The 27,813-nt window shown below is 45.5% G+C and overlaps 1 protein-coding gene across 1 annotated transcript in view; it reads right to left on the bottom strand.

Moving 5' to 3' along the window:
* Window positions 1-27,613, bottom strand: part of HS3ST2 (heparan sulfate-glucosamine 3-sulfotransferase 2) — a 78,989-nt gene extending 51,376 nt beyond the window's left edge. Inside the window, exon 1 of the mRNA XM_012780208.2 lies at window positions 26,679-27,613. Within this exon, the coding sequence (XP_012635662.1) occupies window positions 26,679-27,163 (485 nt within the window). The 5' untranslated portion in view covers window positions 27,164-27,613. The remainder of the gene's footprint in view (window positions 1-26,678) is intronic.
* Between the last annotated feature and the right edge of the window lie 200 nt (window positions 27,614-27,813).

The raw sequence follows: 27,813 nt of genomic DNA, 5'->3' as shown, positions 1-27,813 counted from the left end.
TGCTATGGACCCCCACCTTTGCCCGCCCACTTGGCTGGGCTGGACATGCAGATGGTCTCCAGCCTCCCACCACTGTAACTCCACTGCAGTTTCTTTCTTTGTGCATTGGTCACATGGAGCTTTGTAAGAATGTCTTTGGGCTACACACCTAGGAGTGGAACTCTGAGGTTTGATATGTTTAATTTGACAGTAATGTCAGATTGTTCTTCAGAATCGCCCCAGTCTACCTTCCCATCACCAGTGCATGAGAGTTCCTCAAACCTGTCATCACTCCAACACGTGGCATTTTTCTAATTTTTGCGAGTCTGATAGGTGTGAAAAGGCAACTCAAGTCGATTTAATTCTAATAGCTCCATCTATAAGTGAGTTCATATAAACATATAGATTTTTTTTTAAAAAAACTTCTTACTATGTTCTCGGCACCATAAGTGATGTGAAACAAGTATATGGCTTGGCCCAGGCGCTCACTAAGCTTATATGAGGGCACAAAGTAAGACCAAGAATGTAACATGAGAGGCATTAAAGGTGGGAGCACAGAAGGGTTTGCAGTGGGATCTATCAGGGACACCACTGTTCAAAGCCAATGATAATATATTAACAAATGTGGACTGGGCCTCTCTGCTCAATGCAGCAACCAATCTGAAGGGCCAACTCATGTCTGTCCATCCTGTAATGACATTAGACAATAGTAGTCTTTGGTTAATGAGAAGAAACTCAATTTAAAAAGTCTGGAACTTTACTAGAAGTTGGATTTGCTTTAACACAAAAGCCTTACTGTCGACTTCCTACTATGTTGCTTATCGTGTTGCTAAACAAATGTTGAGGGTAGAGGGAGGGTTGGGGAGATGTTGGTCAAACGATACAAAGTTGCAGTTAGACAGGAAGGGTAAGTTCAAGAGATCTATTGTACAATATGGTGGTTAGTTAATAACAGTATATTATATGCTTGAAAAATGAAAAGAAAGAAAGAAATATAAACAAATCCATGTTTAGATGCATTGTCCATGAAATTGCAGAATACCAAAGACAGAGTAAATGCAAACAGAGAGAAAAGACATGTTGGTCAGATTCAGAGCAGGTTTCTCAATGACAAGAAGAAAGTTCAGAAGATGCTAGTATTATATCTTCCAGGATCTGAGGCAGAATCGCTGCCAACACAGAATTCTGTACTGAGATAAACTAGTAATTGAAAGTGAAAGCAAAAGAGAGACATTTTCATTTTAAAAATTGACAATTCACCAGTGAAAATCTATTAGAGGCAACCAAACTCAAAGGGAGGATCTGGGTGAAAAGAGCAATGATGACCAAAGAAATTCGGAAAACTTCTGAATTTTGCTGTTTTTTTTTTAAAAAGGAAGTAATAATGATAATATGATTTGGGTTGGTACAAACCCGGTGTAACTAAAATACTAGACAACTGCATGGCAAGCGGGGGTGGTGATAGGAATTAGTATGCTAAGGTTCTTGTCTTATTTGGGAAGAAGGTAAAATATCAATAAATTCTAGAAAGTTAAGTCAAGTTAATATTTCAAGGATAACCACTAAAGAATATAAGTAGAACAGACAACTTCCCAAAGTAGTCGAAGAAGAAAACTCAGCAAGGCTGTTGGGCTGGCTTGTTGCTTGGAGAAGTGGAAGACATTCAGGTAGTGCCAGCAGAAATTCAAGTAGTGCCTCCGTAGCATGTTGACATCGACTCCAAAAATGCTGGCGTTTCTTCCGATAGTGTGAGGAAGGTCATGGAGGAAATGATAACTCCGCCATCCTCTATAGCACATAGCTGGATAAAATTGCTGCCACTTCTCAGCACAGCCAGTGGCTTATTTTCATCTCTTGGTGAAAACCCTGACACCATCCAAGAATTCCTATTTTGTGCACTCCTGTTGGTACACTGCAAAAGCAGATGATGTCTCTGAAATAATGAAGTTTCTTTGCCAAGCAAAGAATATGCAGACTAGGGTATAGGTGACCTCCCTGATACAAGTGCAAAAGAAATGATGTGGCATGAACTCAATCTTTGGAGTTTTGGAGAAATCTTGTGCCCTTCAACCCAAGGCCACCCTCATCAGGCAAAGCTATGCATGGAATCCTAGGATTCTGTTTGCTGCTACTTAGCTTTGTAAGTCAGGTGCCTGTCGCCATCAAAACCAAAAGTCAGAATCGATTTGATGTCAAAAATGGCAAGTGCCTTGCACCACAATTCCAGCTTCTTGCACGAGCTAAACATCAGCAGCATTATTGTTTAAATTTCCTTTTGAGTAAAGTTAAAGGCTTTTTTTCATTCTTATGTTGCACAACTTTGAGTTTATGTTTTTTTTCCAGAAAATGACCATTTACTTTTATATTAAAAAGCTGAGGTGAAAAGGCATAGCTAGCTCTTTGTAAAAATCACATTCATATTGCATGAATTCGAAGGCAATCGACTTTCTTTGCAATAAGATGAATTCTCTGCAAAATGTTGCATGTATGCATTTACAAATTCGGGAATATAACTTTCACAATATTCTCAGAGAAATCTATGAACAAAATGAGGGCAAGAAACATCCAAGATGTTAATCCTAAGTAAAGTAGCAGGTAGGGAGGTATATTAAAATCTTTAGGTAAAAGAAAAAACTGTGTGTCTTCTTAAAAAAAAAAAAGTATACAATATGCTGTGTTGAATTGAAGAAAAAGAGTGAAGTTACTGCTACCTAGGAAAGAAAATTTCACGTATCTTGCAGAAGTTACCTATGCAGCAGCTTTTGTGCCAAGAAGAAAACAATGTTGTGAAATGCTGTTCTAAGGTATGATTTAATTCATCAAATATGATTGACAGATCATTCAAAATTACAACTGTTCTAAAGCTATAGGCAGGAAAGAACATTGTTCTACTCCTCCTTTGCTACTTATACTTTTGTTCTTGTCAGGAGCTCCTTCCAGATTTCCTGAGCAGCTTTTCACTCTTTCATGTATTTGTAGCTGTGAGTCAACAGTCTGATGTGCTTTCAGGGAGTGCCTGTGAGCTTCCCTGAGTCCTGCCCTGTCCATCTGGTGCAAACACTCATTCAGCAAATATTTATCCATCTTATTACTTGCCAGGCACTTTTCTAGGCACAGGAGGTATAGGCATAAACAAGCCTGTGCTTCCTTTTGCAGTGATGCACAGGTGTTTAAGGACGCTCAGTGCGATGAGACAGAGTGTCATACAGGGTTGCCAAGGGCTATACAGGGATGCATCATGGTGATCACAGTTCAGCGCCATTCACAGATAGGGGAGAGAGTATTGGCTTGTGTTGTGTGGGTTATGCTTTGCAGTGAAGTGTGGGTTGGGGGGTTTCATGGCTGGGCAATGAAGGGAAAAGCTGGGCGGGGCAGGGCTGGGTAGTGCAGAGACTCTATGGGGAAAAGGGAAGGTAATAAGATTTCCCAGGGAAAAGCAGGATCCCCTGAACTCCTTCCAAGGCTGCAAGAGGTCATGAAGCACAACCCAGCAGACACCTGTACAACCCACCCTAGAGTCTAGCACGAGGAAGACCCGACTTTGCAGTGGCCGCCTGCCTTCACACACCGTTGTCCTTTAAACAGATTGCCTCCTCACTCCATCACATCCTTGCCCTTCTCCGTGCCCTCTGCCCTTTCATAAATGCAGCTCCAGGAGCTTCCGCGGCTGAGTTTCAGCAGCTGTGGACACCTAATCGATAGCTTTTCATAATGATTTTCTCCCCAGCCAGGACTCCGGTCTAAACTGCTCAGCTACAACACACCTGGATTGAACTAAACAAGGATGTCAAAGCAGCCAAAGAGGCGATTTGTCGTTTATGATTTTTAAGGACGCATTCTGCAGCTGCTGTAGGAGAGATGCCTCCACCAACTGTCAAAAAATCCCCTTTGATCCAATGTGGCAGACACATTGCATCTGAAGGTTGGTGCTCAGTGAGTCAGCTGTGAACATATTCCAAAGGAATGCAGAACAGAGCCTGCAAGATCCTGGGCCGTGGGATATTGTATACTGAGCCTCAACTGCACAGATAGATTCTAGGACTAGACAAAGGATCTTTAAGTCTCTTTTCTCCAAACTCAATCATTCACGTGCAACTCCCACAATTCTCGCCATATTTTTGCACTATTGTTTACTTTATATTTTCCTTTAAAATCCACTCACTTTTCTCTTTCCTTACATAAATCTATTTTTTAGTTTTTTTCCTAAAACTTTGTTGGAAACATACAGGGAAATCAGCATCGCTTGCCACAGACAGTAAAAAAGTGTAAAAATAAACACAGAGAAAAATTAAAATGATTAAATTCTAAGTAGTGTGTTACAGGAGTTAGAGGGGTGTTAAAGATCTATTAACAGCAAAGTGAGAACTTTTCCTTTACTCAATCAGAATAAGGGAACAAAAATTGAAAAGGAGTCGTCTTTTAACTGTGAACTTGATGTATGTCATGTGCAGATCATTCCAAATCACCTCAGGTATCACCTAACACGCCCCCCCCCCCCCGCCGATTTTATAACATGTTCTCCACTTGAGATACACGAGTCGAGTCGAACACCCTAATTCTACAAATGAACAAACTGACACCAAGAACACACAAGTCATTCATCCAAGGTCAAAGGCAAGCAGGTGAACTTGCTGGAACAAGAGCATAAGTTTCTTGACTCAATATTGGTGCTCTTTAGACACCACTATTGGACAAAGCGTTCCTTTCCTTGTGATGCAGAACTCAGGAGCACCAGCTAGTTCCCTTGGGAGATCCTGGCTTATGTCATCAGTCTAGCAAAGCTTGGCTATTTCCCACCCATTCAACGCAGCACTGACTGGACACAGTGGGGTGGGGGAGCCCCAGAAATGGCTGGGTGCTATGGCACTGTGCCTCTAGTCACCCCATCCTGGAGGAGAAGGGGATTCAGAGCAAACTGAGGCTGACCTGTCAGCCAAGAGACCAAGATGGGACTGAGAACCTGGTCCTGTGGCCCCTTGGTCTAGATCATGCTCAACCTGAAAATCTGGGAGACGTGCAGTCATTGCTGAGTCAGCAATACTGAGCAGCAAATCCGAGCCCTGGTGCAGTGCTTGGCTCCTGGTCCTTGAGGGTTCTCCGTATCTTCTTCCAGAGAAAAGACTGGAAGAGAAAGTGGCTGGAGAAAGATTTAGGCTTCTTCTTGCATCCATGAGCAAGAGGGCTCTGATATATTACATAGCAGATACACCATGTGCCCCTTTGCACTCCCAACTGAGCCTGCCCTGGAATGCCACTGCAGCTGTGGTGACAGTTCCTGTGAACCTTGATCACATCCCTCCTTAGGTACTTGTTGAGTCTCTTTGCTTCAGCCGGGGGCTTTACCCAAAGTGTGGGCGCTTGCTTTTCCCTCGCACAGAGTGAGCCAGAAGCACCAGGAAGGAAATGCTTCTTGGAGAAATTCTCCACCAATGGTTCCTTTGGAGGGACAATTCTGAGGCACTTTCTACACAATTACCTAGAATTGCTCAGATTACCCGGCAGGGTTGAGGCCCACTCCTCACAGCAGCTGTGGCTAATTGACTTTTCCCCTTGCCTGTACTCTCTTCCCTCTCCATCATTCCTGCTTTCAGGAATCACCTCCTAAATAAACTGCCGTACCTGCACTCGTGCCTGTAGCTCTGTTTAGTGGGGAAATCAAGCATGCTCATATTTCATGTGAGGCAGATAAGGCCCAGGGGTGTCACACTGGGTGCCAGGAGAGGTTATGATATCAGAAACTCTGGATAGAAGAGACCAACTCCCACCCCTCTCAACAGAGGGCGCTGTTCCCTGCAGAGAGCACACCAAAAGCCCAAAGTGGCACAGAAGGAAGAAGAAAGAGGGGCTGTCCATCAGCAAAAGGCCTGGATTTTAAAATCCAGACCCCAGGAGAAGCACTGCAAAGAAACTTAGAAGTTCCAGAAGGGAAAAGATGATTATAATGCTGGTTTCAGGTTAAAAGGGCTTCTTGTACATTCAGCCACCACCCCCACCCAACCTTCCTGGTCCCTTTTGGTCATGACACACATATGAGAAATTAGTGTCTGCACTGGGAACGGGGATGTATTCAACTCACATGCCAGGAATTACAAGAATTTTTAATAGGATATAATAAAGATGAGACCAGACTGCGGAAGGCCCAGCCAACCTGTGTCCCGCAGCATGGACAGAACAGCCTGCCTAAGAGCTACGTAGAAAGACTTCAGCAGAGTCCAACGAGCACTCCTGAATTCGTAAGAGGGGGTGGAGGAAGGAATAGGGACAACTGGCAGTGGAGGTGGGGAGGTGTGGAAATCTCAGTCTCACTAACGTCCTGGGGAGTTCCCCACGCACTAGAGGCCACAGAGAGCAAAGATCCTACAGAGCATCTGTCCTCGGTGGCTCCTTGGGATGGATGGCCATGCCAAGCAAAGAGAGCCGCTCATCTATCAGGGGCCCCAGAAGGAAACAGGGAAGCCAATTTGGCAGATAATAGGGAATAATGGGGCAGATAGCAGGCCTAGGATTACGGGAGACCTATTGGAAAAATCTCCTTCTAGGTGCTGAAACCCCTGACTACCTACAGGAACAGATAAAATTAATGGCAAGATGAGACCTAAATGTTTAGTAGTAGTAGTGATAATAATAACATAGTAGTCTCTCCTCATCTGTGGTTTTTGTCTCCCACAGTTTCAGTTACTCACAGTCAACTACAGTCTAAAAATATTAAATCGAAAATTCCAGAAACAAACAATTCATAAGTTTTAAACTGCGTGCTGTCCTGAGTAGCGTGATGAAATCTTGTTCTGCCCCGCCCATGAATCACCCCCTTGTCAGATGCTACCTGCCCGTTAGTCACTGACATTGTGCTCTTGACATCTGACCATGAACATCGTCACGACTCAGTGATCCAAGATCAACCAAAGCAGATGATCCTCCTTCTAACGTAGTTTCAGAAGGTCAATAGTACCCCAGCATTAAATCACAATGCCTACGGCAACCACCCCACTTCATCTTATCACATAGGCATTTTATCATATCACATCATCACGAGAAGAAGAGTACAGTACAATAAGAAAATCTGAGAGAGAGACCACATTCATATAACTTTTATTACAGTATATTGTTATAATGTTTATGTCATCCCTGTGAGGCCAATATGATTATTATCCTGCTTCACACATGGGAGAATGAGGTACAGAGAAGTTAAACAAGTTACACAAGGGGACACAGCTAGTAAGTAAATAAAAGAGCCTGGAGCTGAACCCAGACCAGTTTTTTTTTTTATTTATTTATTCATTTATTTGTTTATGTATGTATTTTTAAAGAGATGGGATCTCCATATGCTGCCCAAGTTGGTCTTGAACTCCTGGACTCAATCGATCCTCGCACCTTGGCCTCCAGAGTAGCTGAGGCTACAGGTGCATGCCACCTCGTCCAGGTCCTATTTATAATTTAAATGACAGAGGGAAAACTTATAAGCAATCCAATCAGGGAAAACAAAACAAAACAATTTGTCTATAAAGGAAAGGGAAAAAATGAAAAGGTTGAATGAACATCAACCTTCTTTTCTGCCACACACACAGTCACAGATGCCCTAAGATGATAGGGGTGCTATTAAAAAGATTTTGTCCAAAAAATTTCAATTCGGCCAAATTTTCTGCTCTTGTGTGAGGAAAGCAGAAAGATATTCTTAAACCTGCAAAGGGCTCAGGTTGAAACACTAATTGGAAAAACAAAAGTTACTCAGAAAAGCCCATCAACTGGTTGAGAGATAAATAAAAACATACAACTAAAGAAAGGTGTAAATTAATGGAGTGAGGAAAGTGAGGACCAGAACCAGTAAACAAGACTTGTGTTGGTGATATGGTTATGAAGCTCAAGGGCAACATCAAATGTAATATTTAAAATAGAAGATACATTATATGAAGTGATTTAATAGTGATTACAGAGCAGTGAAATTCTCAGGAACAGCTGCTACCACTATCACTATGGCTGCTGGAAGCTTCCTTTCTTTAGTTCTTGGCTTTTTGTTTTTGTTTGTTACACTCTAGTTCTTCTATCTGTGATCTACGCATTAGCACTTCTGTGATTTATCAGCAGAGCTTGGGGAAAGTGGTACCCACATCAGATCAGGATGCCAATCTCTATTAGCTTGAAAATTATTCTTAAAATTATGCTAAGAAAATATCTTTAACACGTACTCAGTGTTTTGCAAGGATTAAATGTTGGATTTTATCTAATTCTTTTTCAGTATCATAAAGATGCTTGAGCCTTTTGCAGATTTTTTAAAATCCTGTGATTATATCCTCTTTCACGTTTCTAATGTTGCCCATTTTTTCTTGATTAGTATAGATGTTTGTCTACTTTATTGATTTTCCAAAGAATCAGTTGTTGGGTTTATTTTTTTAAATCTATGTTTCTGTTTTCCTCCATTCATGAATCTCTATTTTTATCTTTCCAAACTCCTTTTTTTGTTTCCCTGTCCTTGTTTTATCATTCCTCTCACTTCTGTGGCTGAATCCTTAGCCAATTCATTTTCTTCATTTAATAAAGAAGCTAAGTTGCTGCTGAGTGTAGCTTTGGTTACATCTGGCTAGTTTCAATAAGCATGGTGCACATGATCATTATTTTCTACATATCGTACAATTGCAGTTTTGAAATTCATCTTTTACCTGAGTAATTGACAGGTGCAATTTTAACTCCCAAGGTTATCCTTTTTGTGATTTCTAAGACATAGCAATATAAACATATTATTTAGTAATATACAGAGAGCCAGAAGAATTGAAAATGGGTTGCTTCCATTAAGCAAGAGTCAGGATTCAGGGAAGTCAGGTAGTGAGCTGCTGTTTTGTGATAAGCCTATGATGTTATTGAGCTGTTTAAACTATGTAGACATTATTTTGATAAACATTAAAATTACAAAAACAAAGTAGAATAAATTACTGGGCAGTCATAACACGGACCCAGGTGGAGCAGAGAGAAGTTTGGAGTCACTGTACTCTAAGTTACTCTTCCTTAAGTCTTTGTTTGGTCAGATAGAAGGTCACCTATTAATAGTACAGAAATAAAAAGAATTAAAAAATTAAAAATTAAAAAAAATTTTTTTTGATGTACAGAAATAGTCTATGTAGCTTCCATCTCAGTAGAGGGAAGACAAGGGGAAATAATAGAAGCCCCACCAATTCAATATTGGAAAGTCAGGATAGGAGGAAAAAAGAAACAATGAAAATGAACAAAAAAAAATGATAGGGGGAAAAGTCCAAATATGTTGATAATCAGAAGACAGAAAATAATTCAAACTTTCTTGTTGAAAGATGAAGATTATCAGACTGCATAAAAATACATAAAAGATATAAAATCCAGCCAAGTTCAGCTCAGCAGAAACATCTGAAATAATAAGACACTAAAAGATGAAATCAACCCAGAGTAAGTATCATTAACCGTTAAGCATCCTCTTTCAAAAATGAAAAGAAAAATCTCCAACAGGGGGAAAAACTAAGCAAAAATGTTGGAAAGTAAATGCAAATGGGCAATAAACATTTTTAAATAGCTATCAAAAATTTCCAATTAAAAGGAGATAGTTTTCATGCATTAGATTGGCAAAGATTAGGTGGGTGGGTTGTTCATAGTCACTGTTGACAAGGTTGTGGACAAAAGCCCTTTTAGACTCTGCTAGAGAAGTATAAATGCCTCAGCCATATTGTCATAGCGGTGGGGGAAAGCTGGCAATTGGCATCAAAACTTGATACTTTTTTCTTTTCCTTTCTTTTAGCATGCTTACTCTAAAACCCAAAAATTCCTCTGGAAAAAAAATTTATTGAGGGAAAAAATTGAATAAAATGCTTGCTGCTGTCCTTTTATTTTTAAATAACAAAAAATGGGGGCAATCTAAATGTCTGTCAGTAGGTGATTTGGTTAATGATTATATAAATAATAGTATATTTATACAACTACATGCTATAAAAGCATTTGAAATGATCCTGCAGATTCATACTTATTGGCATGGCAAGATAACCATGTCACACTGTTAAATGAAATTGCAAGTTATAAAATGGTATATAAATCACATGATATATACTATACATACTGATATATACAGAGGTATAAAATGGTATATAAATTATACATGTAATTTGTCTAGAAAGGTAAAAAGCAAAATTCTAATAGTGGTTACAAATGTGAGTATTAATACAATTTGGGGTGAATTTTTAATTTGTTTATAAATTTCCTAATTTTTGCACAATGCACAATTTCCATTTTAATTTTTCAAAGAATATATTCATATAGCAGGAAAACAAATACAAAAAGTATGTAGTGAAAAGTCTCTTTCTTACTCCTTTTCCCCAACCACCCAATTTCATACCCAGGAAACTGTTGCTATTAGTTTCTTGTGTAACCTTTCAGAATTTATTTAGGCATCAATAAGAAAATTTGAATATATATTATTCCTTTCCCTCTTTTTATGCGAAAGATAATATGTTTTTCACTTTGCTATTTTTTAACTGAGCAATATATCTAGAGAACTTCCCATATGAGTATATATTTTTCTTACTTTATCTTCTATGCTGAATTTAACCATGTGTATCTTTATTTTTTGTTTGCGTATCTATTTTTAAATGAATTGTTCTTATAATCAGAAAAAATAAAAATATTTATATGTTGGGGACGACAATGGCAGTAACAGATCTCAGATGTCTCAATGTGGTACATTTATCATTATTTTTGAAATAGGTAAATATCAATAACCAAAGCTGACCCCGCAAGAGTCCACATAGACCAATAACCATGGGAAAATGGTGAAGTTAAGAAATATAAGATGCCTTTCTCTAAGCGGCTGGCCTAGAGCAAGAGACGTTGGAGGAGCAGACACCCCAAACATGTCTGGTGCACCTCCCTCCCTCTGTCCCACCAGGTTTCTGAAGTGACACCATCCTCAGCCCCTCCTGTCACTTCATTCATTTACTTCCTGGTCACACTCCACCTTGAGACCTCCTTCTCCTGCTATACGTGCTGCTAGGTTATTGCAGCCACTTCCGTGAATTTAATTATTACCCAGCGGCTGGCACAGCCCACACTCTGATCTCCAGGATGGTTGGTTTCAGCACAACTTCCCAAGTGAGGGGAGTGGCAACCACCCCAGTAGTGCCACAGCCAGTCTAAGAGAAAGAAAGCCATCACACTAACCCAAGTAAAAAATGGGGTTTTGGAAAGGGTGCCAGGATGCCGAGTGGATATAAAGAGCCAGCAAGACAGCCAGGCTTTAATGGCTACTCTCTCTGCTGTACCCCCAGTCCCTGTGTCCCATCCCAGATGCCACAGAGGGAACGCCATTGGTGGCCATCTTTAGCAGTGGCTGGGGAGTGCAGTCTTGCAGCGTGTGAGCCTCTGGGAAGTGTGGGTTCTCTACAAAGTACTGAGAGGAGGGAACTGTGGTGGGCAGAGTGGATGTTCTTCCCCAGCTCTGGGGTTGCTGTGGCTGGAGAAGGTGCCTTGGAGGTATCTGTCCCTGCCTTGTTGGGTCAGGATGGAGGTTGAGTGAGCAGGATGGATGCTTCTGGCTCCGTCCTTAGGCTGTCTAGGAAGTCACAGGTGCTGTCAGTAGATTGTGAATTATTTTGGTTGGAGGAAATCCTTGGGCATCCCTTCCACTGTGGCCCATCTTCCCCCATCCCAGATGCCATCCAACTCTTCCCAGTCCCCCAGCTAGATCCTTTTATCCACCCACTGCCGCTATGATGATGAGATCCATTTTCCATGGCTGCCTCCCACGGTCCTGACGCCTCCAGGTAGAAGCCTAGCTAGACATCTGCTCGGGCCACCCTGGCCTCAGACGACAATGGGATCTCCCCAGCCTTTACTTCAGACCCCAGCATCATTCAGGAATGTCGGCGTGGGATGGGGAAGATTTAAGTGCCACCTACATCTTGGTTTCTAACTCATAATAAGGATGGAAGTTTAGGGAAGCTTGTGAACACCAAAAAATTTGAGGGCTGGTTCTCAAATTTTTTTTTCCACTCTTTTGAGGAGTGTGAGATGCTTATCAGTTGCTGAGTTCTATAATCATGGATATTTTTTGAATAAAATTTTATTTTTAAATCTTATCTTTAAAATTATTATACAGCAAAATAGACATTTTTTATTGGTGCTCTGCTCTATGAATTTTAACACATGTACAGATTCATGTGACCACCATGAAAATCAGGATATATCACAGTTCCCTTTGGATGTACCTACAGAACACCCCAAAAAACTCCCTCACCAACCGTGTAGTCAACCCTCCCTGCTGCCTTAATCCCTGGCAACCAGTGATTTGTTCTCCATCATTTTGGTTTTGTCTGTCTGAGAGTGCCGTATAAATGGAAACATATAGTACATAACCTTTCTTTTGCTCGGCAAAATGCCTTGGAGATTCATCCAAGTCACCATGTTTCTAAGGAGCCATAAACAAAGGTTTTCCATGGGTGATAATATGCAAGTTATAAAATGGCATACAAAAATTAATTGGAATTGTAGAGAAACTTTGGTTTAGCCCTGGGGTAATATGTTAGAGAGCAGATATTGGAACTTATCAAACGTAGAGTCCAGATACAAATTATGTAAAACCAATCCAAGGAAAAAGACCTAAAAATACCACAGAGCTGGCTCTTTTCCTCCAGTTCTTCACGTCTGCATTTGCTTTCCCCGTGATGTCCCATCCATTTGCAATTGAAATTGGAATCACAGCTTTTTAAACCACCCAGACTTTGTAATGTCAGCCAGTCCCTCCCAAGCTGTTGACAGGCCGTGGCAACCAAATATGACTAAATCATACACTGGCATCAAAGTCAGCATCTCCCAAGGTGTGGGAGACATACTATTAGCGGTTAAAAAACAAATGGGGGGGGGTTAATACATGACATGAGTTTAAATGCCACCTAATCACATCATTAGAAAACAATTATCTTTCCTTTTCCTTTTCTGTTCTATTCAAGTCTTCTGATTACATCATGAAGAAAGTCTTTGTTAGGTGCTAGAATGTTGTTAACACCTCTCTAATCATTTTTTGATCTCTCTCTGGAACAGAGAAAGAGGCTGCCTCAGGCAGAACAAGGCACAGGCAATGGTATCAGGCCAGAATTGAATTGTTTGGTTTTCACTGTGTTTGTTTTAATGACTACTTTCTATTTTTGGCAAGAGATGAGGAGTCTCATTTAGGATGGTGATATAAACTTTCATTTTTAAGTAAATACATTTGAATCAAAGTTACGAGTGGACTTCGACATGATGTAAAGTAAATGAAAATGTTTGTAGGTAATGTCCAAAAACAAATCATGAAGATGGCACACACATAACTGAAGGTTGGGAAACAACATGTTAGGTTCTGGAAAGAACTTAGATGACCCCATGATTGGGGATGCTTGTAGACAGATTGCCCCAGGGGCAAGGCAAAGCCTGGGTAGTCTCCCAGCTCTTGTACCAGTGGTTCATGCACCCAGACTTTCCATATTGAACATACAGCCCATCCCAACAGACCTTCCTTGCATCAAAGCTTTGCTTGACTTTAACAAGAAGTGTCATCCCTAAGGCCACCTTTACAGGTATTTGTTCTCCTGAGAGGTGTGGCTGCCTTCTCTGGGCTGCCCACCATCCCAAGTGCAGTTTTATTAATGCATAATATGTATCTGGACTCTAGGTTGGATAAGTTCCAATAGCACCAGATTCTTCCAGGCTAATCTTAATGGCCCAGCCCTGCTCAGCCCTAGCCTTCTCATAGCAAGATCGCATGCCCAGGTTGGACTCTACCTACACCAAGCCACCAGAATCAGAGAGGCGTTCACCTTCTGATGGTGAACATCAACCTCTATACACCTCTACCCTACCCAGGTGGCTGGTGACAAGAGAGGCTGCAAGCTGTTCTGAATATGGCACTGTGAGCTGGGGACAGTGACCAAGCTGTTGAGAGCTTCTATCCCATGGAGAAGCAGTTCAGATCAGCGATGGCATCACAGACTCAATATCCTACAGAGATTTTTGTGGGACTGGCTTAATTGAATTAAGTCAAGTTCTTTCTCTGCCAGTGAAATGACTGTCAGGCTGAGATTTGACCAAGTTGCCCAAGAATTTCTGGTTAACGGAGATGTTTGTGAGAGAGAAGATACCAGAAAGGAGGTGGGGATGGGGCTAAAGTGGGGAGTGTGCCACCACAGAGCTTTGCAATGACTCAAGTCGTCTTTTACAGAATTAATAATTCAGATCCCACGGTGTTTCAGCTAGAAGTGGCCATAAACTGCAGAGTTTAAATGACAATAAGGAGTGGTGAAATTGCTGGCTCCCTCCCTGAGGTCTACTTTTACAACCCAATGAGGTTCTCCAGCCCTGGGTCATTTCGGCTCCAGATTCTTCTCATCCTCGTTGGCCCAATTGATAATACCCCAGCCTTCCTCACATGGACAAAGGTCCACGTCATGACAGGGAGTGCCTCTTGTCTCCTAGGAACGGCCATCAGCTTAGTGATAAGTCACATCTTCTTCAAACACAACCTGGGGAGGGGGATCCACAACAGGGACAATAAATTTGAACTCTTTCTTATTATATCAAATCACTACAACAACCTGTGAAGTAGGAACTCTGGATACCCTCATCTTATGTAGGAGAAACCAAACCTTGGAAAGACAAAGTGACTTACCCTACAGCTACCACGTGGCAGAAGGAGGATTAGAAGCCGGTAGAACCTGTTTCTATCTATGGCCCAACCTCTCCGAGTCAAGAAAGGACAGATGACAGGTCACATCCAGCCCAGAGATATATTCTGTTTGGTCCACAAGTTTTCTACAAAAGTTGTGAATCAGTAAGATGCAATTATAAACTGAGAGTTCACATTTTTTAAATGCCATATTTCAAGCTTCTTCTGAAAAAAAAAATAGCTTGGGAGATACAGCAATACAGAGATGATAAAAGAATGGGTTGGGATTGACTAGTGGTTGTCCCTTATACATGGGACAAATACCCTCGTCTACATGGGACTTGTCTAAATGGGACAAGTCCCCACCTATTCTTATTGTCCCACAACCAAATTCATTTATTCATGTATGTGTCCACGAAGTCCTTAAGGATATTGAATGTTTGATGTGCTCACTGCTTCCAACTGCTTCTGCACAGGACATAGGCTCGCAACAGCTCAGTCACTGACCCAGCTCACAACGCCATATTCAGAGCAGCTCAGAGTCTCTCCTTCCTTCCACACTCTTCCCATCAGCCACCTGGCTGGAGACAGCTGCTCAGGGGTTCATGTTTCAGGACTACCTTGCTTGCATAGTTGTCATTTGAATGATGTCCAAATTTGAATCCCCGTAAATAGCTTTGACATACGTACTTCCCAGGGTCATTTATGCCTATTTCCTCTTCATCCTTGGCAGGAAAGAACAATTGAATTAAGTCAAGTTCTTTCTCTGCCAGTGAAATGACTGTCAGGCTGAGATTTGACCAAGTTGCCCAAGAATTTCTGGTTAATGGAGATGTTTGTGAGAGAGAAGATACCAGAAAGGAGGTGGGGATGGGGCTAAAGTAGGGAGTGTGCCACCACAGAGCTTTGCAATGACTCAAGTCGTCTTTTACAGAATTAATAATTCAGATCCCACGGTGTTTCAGCTAGAAGTGGCCATAAACTGCAGAGTTTAACCAACCACTTCTGAAAATGGGGATTGATCCTGGGAAATGCTACCTCCACTTTAAGCCATCTCGCCGGAGCGAAATGAAAGCCGCTGGATGATTTCATATCTTCATTAAAACCATCAAAGCAGAAACACACTGCAAAGAAGCTGCCAAAGCCAAGAGCATTTCCCCCATGCTTCAGCAGCTCTGGGGAAGTTGGGGAGATTCAGACCCCGACTATCTTGCAGGAAGGCATTATAGTGTTCGGTTCCATTTGAAGGAACCCACACACTCAAGCCCCTTAAATCTGGCGACGTCACCAAGGCAGCCACCTTGCCACGCATGCTGACGAGGCTGGAACAAGAGCGAGAAACAGGCGAGTGCTCGTTGAGTGGCAGGCGCCTTTTCTGGGCTGGAACAAAGCTAATTTAACCTTCAGAGGATCTCAAGAGGTTGCCTAAGAACTCTGCGTTTATTTAAAAAAAAAAGGGGGGGGTCTCAAAGACCCCTGGAAATGGGGACTCTGCCATCTCCCACTGATTTGGGAGTGAAAACTCCAAGCTACAGTAGAAATGATGTTCTTTTCTTTGGTTAGTTCAGGGACATCTTGAATTAACAAGATGACCTGTCAAGCCAGGGGCTATGCTGGGAAGCATATCTGGTTCCGACTCCAGGCTGTCACTCGTAAGGGCCTGAAAGATTAGCAAGTCCTCCGGACATGCTATCAGTGTCACCAGCAGCAGCCACCCATTACCATCACCGTCACCGCTGCCATCGTTCCTGTCTGCTCTCTCACACCCGGCCTGTGCACCATCCCTCCCTCCGCAAGTCCTGCAGCTGCACCTCCAAACCACACCCAGCACCTGCCCCTTCTCCCGCTCCCTCCATGACAGCCTCCCAACCAATGTTCCCACTTCCATCCTCACTCCCCACATAGCAGCCCAAGAGATCCTTTGCAGATGTAATCAGGGCCAGGAGCAGCGGCTCACATCTGTACTTCCAGCACTTTGGGAGGCTGGGGGAAGATTGCTTGAGGACAAAAGTTTGAGACCAACCTGGGCAACATAGCAAGACCCCATCTCTAAACAAAATTGTTTAAAATTAGCCAATGTGGTTGTGCGCACCTATATAGTCTCAGCTACTCCAGAGGCTAAAGTGGGTGGATTACGTGAACCCAAGAGTTTGAGGTTGCAGTGAGCTATGATCATATCACTGCACTCCAGTCCGGGTGACAGAGTGAGACCCTGTCTCTAAAAATAAAAAATAAGCCGGGCGCGGTGGCTCACGCCTGTAATCCTAGCTCTCTGGGAGGCTGAGGCGGGCGGATTGCTCGAGGTCAGGAGTTCGAAACCAGCCTGAGCAAGAGCGAGACCCCGTCTCTATTATAAATACAAAGAAATTAATTGGCCAACTAATATATATAGAAAAAATTAGCCGGGCATGGTGGCGCATGCCTGTAGTCCCAGCTACTTGGGGAGGCTGAGGCAGGAGGGATCGCTTGAGCCCAGGAGTTTGAGGTTGCTGTGAGCTAGGCTGACACCATGGCACTCACTCTAGCCTGGGCAACAAAGCGAGACTCTGTCTCAAAAAAAAAAAAATAAAAATAAAAAAATAAAAAAAAAAAAAATAAAAATAAAAAATAAAATGTAATCAGACCATACAACTCCTTAATTCCACACCATTCAATCTTTCCCCGTTTGCTCTGAGTAGAAGCCAAAGTTGTTGCAATGGCCTATGAGGTGTGCACGACCTGGCCCCTGCTACCCACCCTGAATTTATTTCCCATTGCTCTTCTCCTTGTATACTCTACTCTGGCTACACTGGCCCCTGGGTTTTGCTCCATCATACCAGCCACCCTGCTGTCCTCAGAGCCTTGGCATTTATTTGTGGTCCCTTTACTGGAATGTTCTTCTCGAGATCACGGCATGCTTTGCCTCTTCACCTTTTTCAGGTCTTTGCCCAGATAGCACCTTCTCAGAGAGGACTCTCCTGAAACCACCCTGTTTACAATTGTAATACTCTCCCCCACCAAGTACTACTCACCTTCCCTATATTTTCTCCACTGCACTTGTCACCATCAGACATAGATATGTTTTCCTTGTTTGTTTACTAGCCATCTTCTTCCTACCCTCCCCCACAGAAAGTAAGCACCATGCAGGCAGGACTTTTGTCTATTTTATTGACTGCTCTCTCCCCAGTGACCACACACTTGGCACACAGTAGGTGCTCAGTAAACACCTACTGATGTGATAACCAAGTCACCAGCATCCATATTCTGCATCCTCTCTGAACCAGCTGTGACAAGTTTAATAAAAGGGCTGGGGCCAGTCTGTAGCCTCAGAACAGACTCACCAATTCCTAGTAATCCCCTGTACCTGAGAATGGTCACTCAATAAATATTTAGTGAGCACCTACTGTATGCCACACATTGTCCTGAGCTTTGGTGAAACAGCCATGAACAAGACAGAAAGGGTTCCTGCTCTCAGGGAGTTTTGACTCCAGTGGGGAGACAGTAAGTTAAAAGGAAAATGGATGAGGTGATCTCAGATGGCAGTAAGAAGTGTCAAGTACATAGAGCAAGGTGGTAACGAGAGAGCGCGATGAGCACAATGAGCCAGCTTAGACTAGACTGTGAAAGGCCTTTTTGAGGAGGTGACATTTGAGCTGGAACCTGAATGATGAGAAACAGCCAGACCTGGCATCCCTGGGGGAAGAGTGACCCAGGGGGAGGAAACAGCACACGCAAATGCCCCAAAGCTTCGGCATCTGCTCTCCCAAAAGCTTCTTTGACCTACCCTGTTGGGAGCCTCTCCTATCTGACCTCACAAAAGCTGGGAGCTTTCTCTTTCTCAGCAAGTCTTGCTACTGAATTTCTCTGCCCCTTCCTCTCCTTAAAGGAGGGATTAAATCTCTTTCTCATGTTCATTTCTCCAGGCCTTATCGCAAAGCCTGGAACACAGTAGGTGGCCAATAAATGCATGCAGAACTAAGGGTGATCTGAAACAACTTTATTTTGTGATCTGACAGTAATCAGAGGTGAATGTGTGGAATTAATGTAGTTAGAAACTGCACCCCTATAGGGCCACGCCCTTCGTCGGCCCCCAGACCAATATTTCTGCCCAAGGAAATTCTCTCTGCCCGCTGATGCCTGAATAACATACCACCTCCTCCGGGAAGCCTTCCCCAACCCCCCCTCCATTGCACTTTATCTCCTTCCCATGCTACAGTAGCCCCCCTTGTTCCTTTAGTACAGTACCTGTCCCCATCTGATTTGTGTACAAATTTCCGAGAACATCTCCTAACCCCACTACACTGTGAAGAGCCCAGAGGCTCTTCATTCATCTCTCTGTCCTATTCATCTCTCTGTCCTCGGCATTGAGGTCAATAAAGGTATGATGAAGAAATCAATGGCCAATAATGACAACTGGCACCTGTTGAACACCTTCCAGGTGCCAGAAGTGCTCTGAGTATTTTCCCATGTAATTGCTCAGTGACTCCTCACGGCAGCTGGACATGGCAGTCAATGTGATTAGTCCCAGTGTGCAGACGGAGGGACTGAGGCACAGAGAAGCAAGCAGTCGGCAGGCACACACCTTGCAGGTGGTGGAGCTGAGATTACAACACATTCCTTCTGATCCCAGAGTTGGAGCTTTTAATCACTGTGCTGAAACCACCTTCCCTCCGAGTTGCTGTCTCTTTATCTCCATTTTGAGTCCATCTCATCCATGCCTTTGGAATCAGGCTGCTCTCACTCCCTCCAATAAGATCTGTCTTTTCTTTTCGTTGCTTCCTAAGGAGCCTGCTTTAATGCCTGTGCATCTCTCCACCAGCCTCGGGGCAGATCTGGGGTTCTAGGCCTCAGGGTATACCCTGAGCTGGCAGGAAGCCACCTCCCCCCCCCCCCCCCCCGCCCAGTACTGATGACTGTCTGCCTAATTAAAAGCAAGTTTGAGGAGTCCTGTCCTCATAGACACCTTCTAAGTTGCCTCTGTTAACAATATAAGAAATCCCTGGCCAGGCACGGTGGCTCACGTCTATAATCTTAGCACTTTGGGAGGTCGATGCAGGAAGATTGCTTAAGCTCAGGAGTTTGAGACTAGCCTGAGCAAGAGCAAGACACCAGCTCTACTAAAAACAGAAAAATTAGCAGGGTGTTATGTAGCACATGCCTGTAGTCTCAGCTACTCAAGAGGCTGAGGCAGGAGGATCTAATCAAGCCCAGAAAAGTTTGAGGCTGCAGTGAGCTATGATGATGCCACTGCACTCTAGCCTGGGTGACAGACTAAGACTCTAACAAAAACAAAAACAAAAAATACATAAGAAGTCCCAGGGACCATTTTCCCCAGTGGAACTCCTTTTCCACAGTTTTTTTTTAAAAGGATACAAAGAAATTACATTGTCTTCTGCTTTTGATTCAGTGAAATTAAACTGCTTGAGAAAGCAAAACTGACACCCTGCCCCACCCTATGTTTATAAGCCTCCTCTCATGTTTTGCAGAAAAGAAGAAAAGGTACTTCGCATCCTGAGATTTTGAAAAAGGGACATTCTGTCTCAAAATAAAAAAAAAGACTTGAGTCCCTTTCCCATAAGTTGCTGGCTCCTTAGCGAAAACTCTCTGACTTTCACAATACTGATGCCTGCAGATAAGTAACAGCCTGTGTAGACATGATTATGGGGGAGACGGCTGGGTTTCCACCACTGGATAATGAAGACACCCCCCACAGTGACCCTGTGGGTTTATTTTGTCCTTTTGAATGCCCACTAAAACCTTTATTCAGGGAATCTAGTTCTTGGGAAGGCTAACCTCCCTTGTAAATACTGCAAATCAAAACACTTCTCTTAATGCTCATATTTGTTCTGAGTTTTCCTTTGGCTTGTCTCTCTCACAACACACCAAAGGAACCTGAAAAGCTAGAAACATCTTTGGATTTACTTAAATGGGATTTTCTGCAAACTCTAGCAATGTTTCCCATGATGTCAATTGTGTACCCCATCTTGGTAATTTTAGGTGCTATGTAGACCTACTAAATACCACCGGATCACATCATGAGAACATTTATTATTATATCTTTTCCACTTCACTTTCATTCCTTCTGGTTACAGCAAGGAGAAAAGGTCTCACATTGATATTGATATTTCTTTAACTGCTCTTAGTACTGTCCCTTAATATCCCCTTTTAAACAAAGATAGAGAATGCTGCAGGCTTAGAACATTCCAGCCACATTATAGAGCAAAAATTCAATAACCCTGTTTTGTTTTCAATCAATTTATTTTTATGATCTCTTTCTAATTATAACAAGTGATGCTGGTTTTCCATTAAGGGTGGTTTTAAAATAAAGTTGCTTTTAAAAAAATATTTATTTTAACTATACTTGCATAGTTAGGTTTACAAATGCACAGCATGTATTTAGAAGGATGCACCCAAACAGGTACCTTCTGTGGTTGCTTCTGGAAATAGGAACTTCACAGGTAAAAGATGAGGGAGGAAGGAAAGGACTCATTTTCACTGAGTGTCCTTTGCCACTGTTGAATCGCATTATGTGAATATATTAATGTTATCTCTTCTGATATATACAAAACAAAGGAAAAATAAACCCTGTCCTTTATGAAAAATTATAATTTTTTCATGAGTTCATGTAAACAAAAATATCAAGAAAAATAATAGAGGCTGTGCCAGGCTTTGGCAAATACCATGAAGGTAGTAGAAGAATGTCTGAAGTCTGGAAACTGCTGCCTCCCAAAGGACTGTACTATTGCTTGGAAGACACCCCTAGTTTTCTTACTTGGGAAGCATTCATGGGAGCTGGTGGCTGTGGGCAATGAATGAGGTGGAACCATATGAGCTCCTCTGACTCAGAAAGCTTATGAAGACACACTCATTTGACTTGTGCCCAGAAAAATCCATGTGAGGTGCAAGCCCCAGATCACCCAACCAGCACCTCTGGCCCCTGTCCCCAGGAAGGACTGGCTCAATAATAACTCCCTGCCCCTTGCCCTCTCTGCTGAGAAGGCCGCTAGGAGCGTGGCATTGGACCGACAGCCCAGGGGTGTCGCTTGACAGGCAGCAATTACCTCTGAAATGCAAAGTCGTTTCCACTCACTGGTGGCTTTGACCCACCTCGTCAAGCTGCCCGTGGACTACACAGCACTTCAGCCCATCCTCACAGCCCATTAGGAGAACAAAGCGGCAGCAGGGCAGGCCTACAGCAGCCTGGCACCGAGCCTGGCAAACGGTAGGCGTTTGACAAATAAACAGATTAACCCGCCCCCGAGCGAGCGCTGAGGGAGGCAGTGAGTCCCACGGTTTGGGTTGCCTTCGTGACCTGCCAGTCCCCTTCAGCCTGACTCACAGCCCAGGTGCTTAGCTACCCCTTGATCCCCGCCTTCACCCCCTGCTGCTGAACCCTCACACATAGAGATGGTGTCCCCTGTCCCCTCCAAGCCCTCTGGACACGGATATAGATGAACAGGGAGCTGTGTGCTTCCACCCCTCCCCACCCACTTGGTCACTCAATCATTCAGGAATGATTCATGGAGATGTAACCAAAGGAAAGAAAGTTATTCTGCAGTCCCGCATGCCCACTGCACGGGGCATTACCAAGCATGCAGGTAAGAGCACCTGTTGGGCACTGACTGACTCTGCTCCAAACCTATTAGGGACTCTGGATGTGCCTCCAGCCACATGGGAGGTGCAGCAAGTGCCTCTCTACAGCAGCCCGTGAAGAGCATGCCCACCACAGCCTGTTGTCATCTCCTGGCGAGTGTCAGCCCCACACCTTCCCTAATTTTAGGACGGATGCTTTCAGGGAGATGGCATGGGTGACATTCAAAAGCCTAAAATGAATCTGGCTCCTTCACCAATCCGAAGAGACCCCTGCTGCCTACAGAGATGAAGCAGGGTCTAGTCTCTGGCTCTTTGGGAGGTCCAGAGGGTGTCGGGGAGGGCTGGGGCAGCAACCAGGTCTCCCAGCCACGGGGCACTTCCGGGGAGGGGGCTTCCAACCAATGGGATACAGAATGGGATACCATACGGATGGGATACGGAAGCATCCCATCTCCGTCTTCATATCTCTTGAATCCAAGCCACCATGCATCACAAGACACATCCTAGTTTCAGAGATGTTAAAATAAACATGCTTCTTAGACACTCTAAGTGATATTTGCACATTCTCACATGCAAAACAGCCTTAACAATACATGCGGCTGGAAAGCACTGGGGTCACTGGGGTCTTCTCCACTTAAATACCCACGTACCAAGGCTTCCGGGCAAGGCTATTCTTTATTTCGAGCTCTTCTTCTGTCCCTTTCAGCTCCGGGGGGAAGAGAAACCAGCTCTTCAAAAAGCCTCCTTGGGCGATGACAGCTCTGCTTGCCCATTCTGAATGTTCCTCGGTGCCTGACAAGAACTGTACATGTGCCGGCACTAACTATTCTATCTACAGCGTGCTGCGAGGCTGACACAGTGCTACAAGACAAATGGGGGATTTATGGACTCAATGGTTTCATTTAATCACAGTGTGTGACATCCCCTGGACCAAGGCAGTGGAAATCCCTTACAAAGACATTAAGTCTGCATAGACGCTGCAATTGTGCAAGTGAGTGCACGCATGGGCTGTGCACACACGTGCCTCTGTGCACCCCCAAAGAGCACAGACAAGTCTGTTTCCTGTGTTGGTCAGTTTGCTAAAAGACAGTGAACCCTTCTGCATTAACTACTTCACACAGAAGGCCCCTCACCATCTGCTGTTGGTTTTATTTATTCTTAAAGTTGGCCCTTCCAGAGTTTTGTTTTGCTATTAGAATATAATTTCTTGATCGAAATGAACTGGATAATATGATAGATCTTATTCTGTGCTTTTTAATTCTCTTTCATACTTAAACCTCTGCCTCTGGGGCAAAGAATGTGTCTTCTTCACCTTTTACCATCCCAAGAACATCTTTGATGCTGAACAAACAAATAACCAGAGTTGTGAAGTGAAGTTTAAGATTTATAGACCAGGCTCATCTATCAAAATTTGGACACCAGAGAACAGAGTCAATTATCATGTATTAACTTGCTCTTGTTGGCATTTCAATGCCATCTTCCTCTCTTCACATACCCCTCTTACTATTCCAGAACACCAGCAAAATAGAGAACACCTTAAACAAAACTCAGTTTCCCCTATGACTCTAAAAACTACTGGATATGGTACTACAATACTTGTATCTCTGGGAGGGATCCCACTGCAGAGGGCAGGGCCCTCCTCAACTGGACCGGTTCCAAAGAAGGGCCTCAGGCTGGGGGCAAGGAAGGTGCAGACTCTGTCTCCTGGTCTCTCTGGCTGAAGGTATCTCTCTGGCTGTATCATTCTGCCTCCAGCTTTATAAGCCTTTTCTCTGGGTTGAGGGTAAAGCACTTTTCCACTGCCTATCTGGATTTGGGCTACCTAACCAGGGGCTTCAACGTGGGGAGGTCATAATAAGATCAACTGCCTGCAACTCTGCAACACCACCCTTGGAGAGCAGAGTCCACTGCAATGGGTACAAGGGTCCTCTGGCCACGTCTGCCCAGTGGATGCCGGCTTTATGATGGGAAGCTGTGAAATGACAAGGGCAGTGGGCAGAAAGAGGAACATCCTATCACCCACCATACCTTACTCATGGAATTCGGGAGTGAGAGCATGGGTTTTATAGGACTTCAGAAATCCCCATCATTTCTGCAATTAATGCATATGATTTGAGTGATAATAAAGAGGGATACAGAAAAATGTTCCTTACAAACAGAGAAACATTCTGCAGATTATAGAAAGAGCATCCTAATGTAGCAGTATTACCTTGTGCAGAAATAGCAATCCACAACCCAAACCTTTGACTCTGGGGGTGTAGATTTGCAATGGACACGAGCACAAACCGCACAGCCCTTTCCTGGTGCTGTAGGCTCCTCAGCCTTCCTGGGCAAGTGATGGGGAGTGGGAAGTTATGACCAGACCTCCAGGCTAATCTTTCTTTTGGAAATATAAAGGGGGAAAAGGTGGGGGGGGAAGTAGAGGGAGAAGTGGAGCTGTCAGTACGCTCAATGTTAAATAAAACCTCCCAAGACTCAGCTGAGAATTTTAGCAGAATCCAAATGTGCTAAAAAAAAAAAAAAAAAAAAAAAAAGAAAGAAAGAAAGAAAAGGCATGGCTCCCATCTCTAAGGTTCACAGCTAAGCTGGCTTAGAATCACACATGCCAAGGTTAAAAATATAAAGCAGCCATCCCTGAATGACACGGGCTCCGGGGAGGGAGCCTGAGGTGTGCTGTTTGAGGGTGGAGGGAAGAGAGTCTGGGTTCAGAATACAGGTGTTTATTGCAGGGCATACTGTGGAAAAACCAGATGCTCAGAATTTCGCTGTTTTGCACTTAAAAGGCACTTCACATTGGCAAAGGGTTTCATAAGGATCTTCAGATTTCCCATCGGGGAACCCCTGGCTTGCATTAGAATGTGGCGGCGGCTGACCCTCACACGCCTAGATGGGGCACCTGTGGGTCACAGCTTGAAAAGCACGATGGGCCATCAGTATTGGCATGGAGCCCAACCTGCCACTCTGTGCCACCCAACTCCACTAACCAGACATAACGATGCTGGGGCCACCCACAGGCCAGTTATCCCCTACTTGGATCCACTGGAGACCGACTATGTGTCTGCCTCCTGAGGACAATGCACACCCCATTTCTTGTCCCCACAACCACAACCCCTGCAGACCAGGACAAACTGGCAAAGGTGACCAATTGGCCCTGTGGCTCCCCCTTTTTGTAAATCCAGGGCCCCCTCTTATGAGCCGAGTGGGGTCTTCCTTCTAATGAAATCGTCCTTTGTACAATATGCTTAGGACCTCTGCTGCCTGAAACAGTCGATAAAAATAAAGGAAGTAGCCTCAGCTACAGTGTAAGCTGCCATGTTACCCCTCCCCAATACCGTTACTATGCAGACATTTCTAGAAAGTGTTCAAGGGGTCGGGTGAATGGTCAGAACTCTGTGACCTGTGTGTTATGGGGAGCCCATACATTACACCACTCCCAGGGACACCCTGACTCGGCCCACGTTGAGCGCCATTCAGGGCTTGGGAGGCAGATGGGCATTGAGGAGCGGAGACTGCACTTTGCAGAACTCCAGTCTGGGCCCAGACACCAGCAGGGATCATTCTCATCTCTTTCCCCACACTGCGGTGGGGGAGTGGACCCTGGCCAGCCCTCCCCCCCAGATGCTCACCAGTATTCTAAAGCCACATCTGGGCTGCCGCTTAGAAGTACCAACCGATGTTAAGTATCTTTTTTTTTTTCACATCTTTAAAGCACTTTAGAAAAACCTTGAGGGGTAGACAGGACAAGGACTGTTTTGCTGCCCATTGTGATGGATGAGAAAATAGAGGGGAGGGTTTAAGGAACTTGCTCAAGCTCAGGGGCAGAGCTGAGACTCGAATCCAGGGTTCTTTCCACTGCTCCAAGACCACTGACCCCAGGCCAGAGCGACTGGGGGGGGGGTCTCAGCCCCCTAGAGCAGCAAACAGCTGAAGCTGGCGTTGAGGTTCCCTAAGGGACCTTTCTCACCCAGAGACCGCTGGGGACACTCCTTCATTGGGAGTGAACTGTGGGGATGTCTCCCAATCAGAGCCCCATCCCAGGGGGTCTCTGCCCTCCCTTCCTCTTCTCAAGGTCCTTCGGGTGCCAGGGACCAGGAAAGATCTAGCGAGGGTCCTTATGGGGTCGTGTTCAGGCAGCATGTGTCCTGACTCGCCCCTTCTTTGGGCACCCTAAAGGCTGGACACAGAGCCAGCCCTCCAGCCGGCACTTGGGTTTGACTGGAGATCTCCCTTCCCTGCCAGCCAGCGAGTCCAGTGGCGACAGGGAACGCCCTTTGCAGTTCAAGAAACTGCGTGTCCGTCTAGATGGTCACTGGGAAGTTCTGGGTAAATCCGTCTGCTAGACCCTCCCCCCACCACGTGTCAGCCTGAACCCACACAACGAGCGGGGGTTACAGGGAAGAGAAAACGCAGGCGACGGGTGGCCCTAAGGACGGAGCGGATCGCAGCTCTGGCGCACGCACGGAGTGGGGCTCCCCCTCCTCACCTGTACCAGTCCAGCCCGCGGCCGTAGTTCCTGTCGAAGAAGTGGGGCTCCGTGCCCAAGGCCCGCACGTCGGGGTGCACGCGGATAAACTCCAGCACGGCCCGGGTGCCCCCCTTCTTCACGCCCACGATGAGGGCTTGGGGCAGCCGCTTGGTGCCCAGCTTGGGCGAGCCGGAGTGGTTGGAGCCCGAGAGGCGCGGGGCGGGCGCGGCGGCGGCGGGCGCGCTGGGAGCGCTGGGCTCGCTGGGCGTGGGCCCGGGGGGATCGCAGGGGCGGGACTTCTGGAGAAGTTTCTGGCCGCCCGCGCTGGGGCCGCGGAGGCAGCGAGGCGCGCCGAGGAGGCGGCTCCGGCCGAGGTCGTCGCAGCAGCACAGGAAGCTGTAACACAGGTAAGTGCAGGACAGCGACAGCGTGAAGGCGAAGAGCAGCCTGCGCGCCCTCCGCGGCTGAGGTGGCCCCGCGCGGCCCAGGACCCTATAGGCCATGGCTCCATGGGCCCGCGCCGGGGGTCATGGTTTCCGAGGGGGCACCGGCGGCGGAGCTGCTGTGGCCCTGCGGTCGCCTAGAGGGCTCGCGTGGCGCTGCCCCGGCCGCGCGGGTCGGGAGTAGGGGGCGCCGTCTTCTCCGGGCGCTGGTGGCCGGGGCGCGCACCCTGCCCCGGGATCCCGGGGGCGGCGGCTCCTCTGGGAACCGGCGGCTGCATTTCCGACATCTCCCGGTCCTGGGCGGCGGGGCTCCGGGCAGCGGGGCGGCTCCTGGCGCTCTTCGGCTCCTACGCGCGCCGGGGTCGGAGCGCGCCCAGTGCCCGAAGCCCCATTCCCGGTCCTCGGAGCGCCGCGCACGGAACGCTCGGCGGCGGCGCGGCTGTGCGGACTGGCGGGTGGGCCGGACGGTGGCGCTGGCGCCGGCTGCGTTCTGGCTCCTCGGGAAATGCCGAGCGGAGCGCGCTGCCGGCTCTATTTAAGGAGTCGCCTGACGTCAGCCACGCGGGTCCCCCGAGCCCGCGCCGCGCCCGGGGACCTGGCCCGTCCCCTGCGCCCCCACTGTCTTACCCCTCCCAGAGACACGCCACCCCAGTCCTTCCTCATGCAGGCTGCCCACTAAGGGACCCAGGCCAGCTTGGGGCGGTGAGAGG

Source organism: Microcebus murinus, chromosome 19 (genome assembly GCF_040939455.1).
Source record: "Microcebus murinus isolate Inina chromosome 19, M.murinus_Inina_mat1.0, whole genome shotgun sequence".
NCBI lineage: Eukaryota > Metazoa > Chordata > Mammalia > Primates > Cheirogaleidae > Microcebus > Microcebus murinus.
Note: the sequence above shows the minus strand (reverse complement) of the source record. Positions and strands in the feature narration are given on the sequence as shown.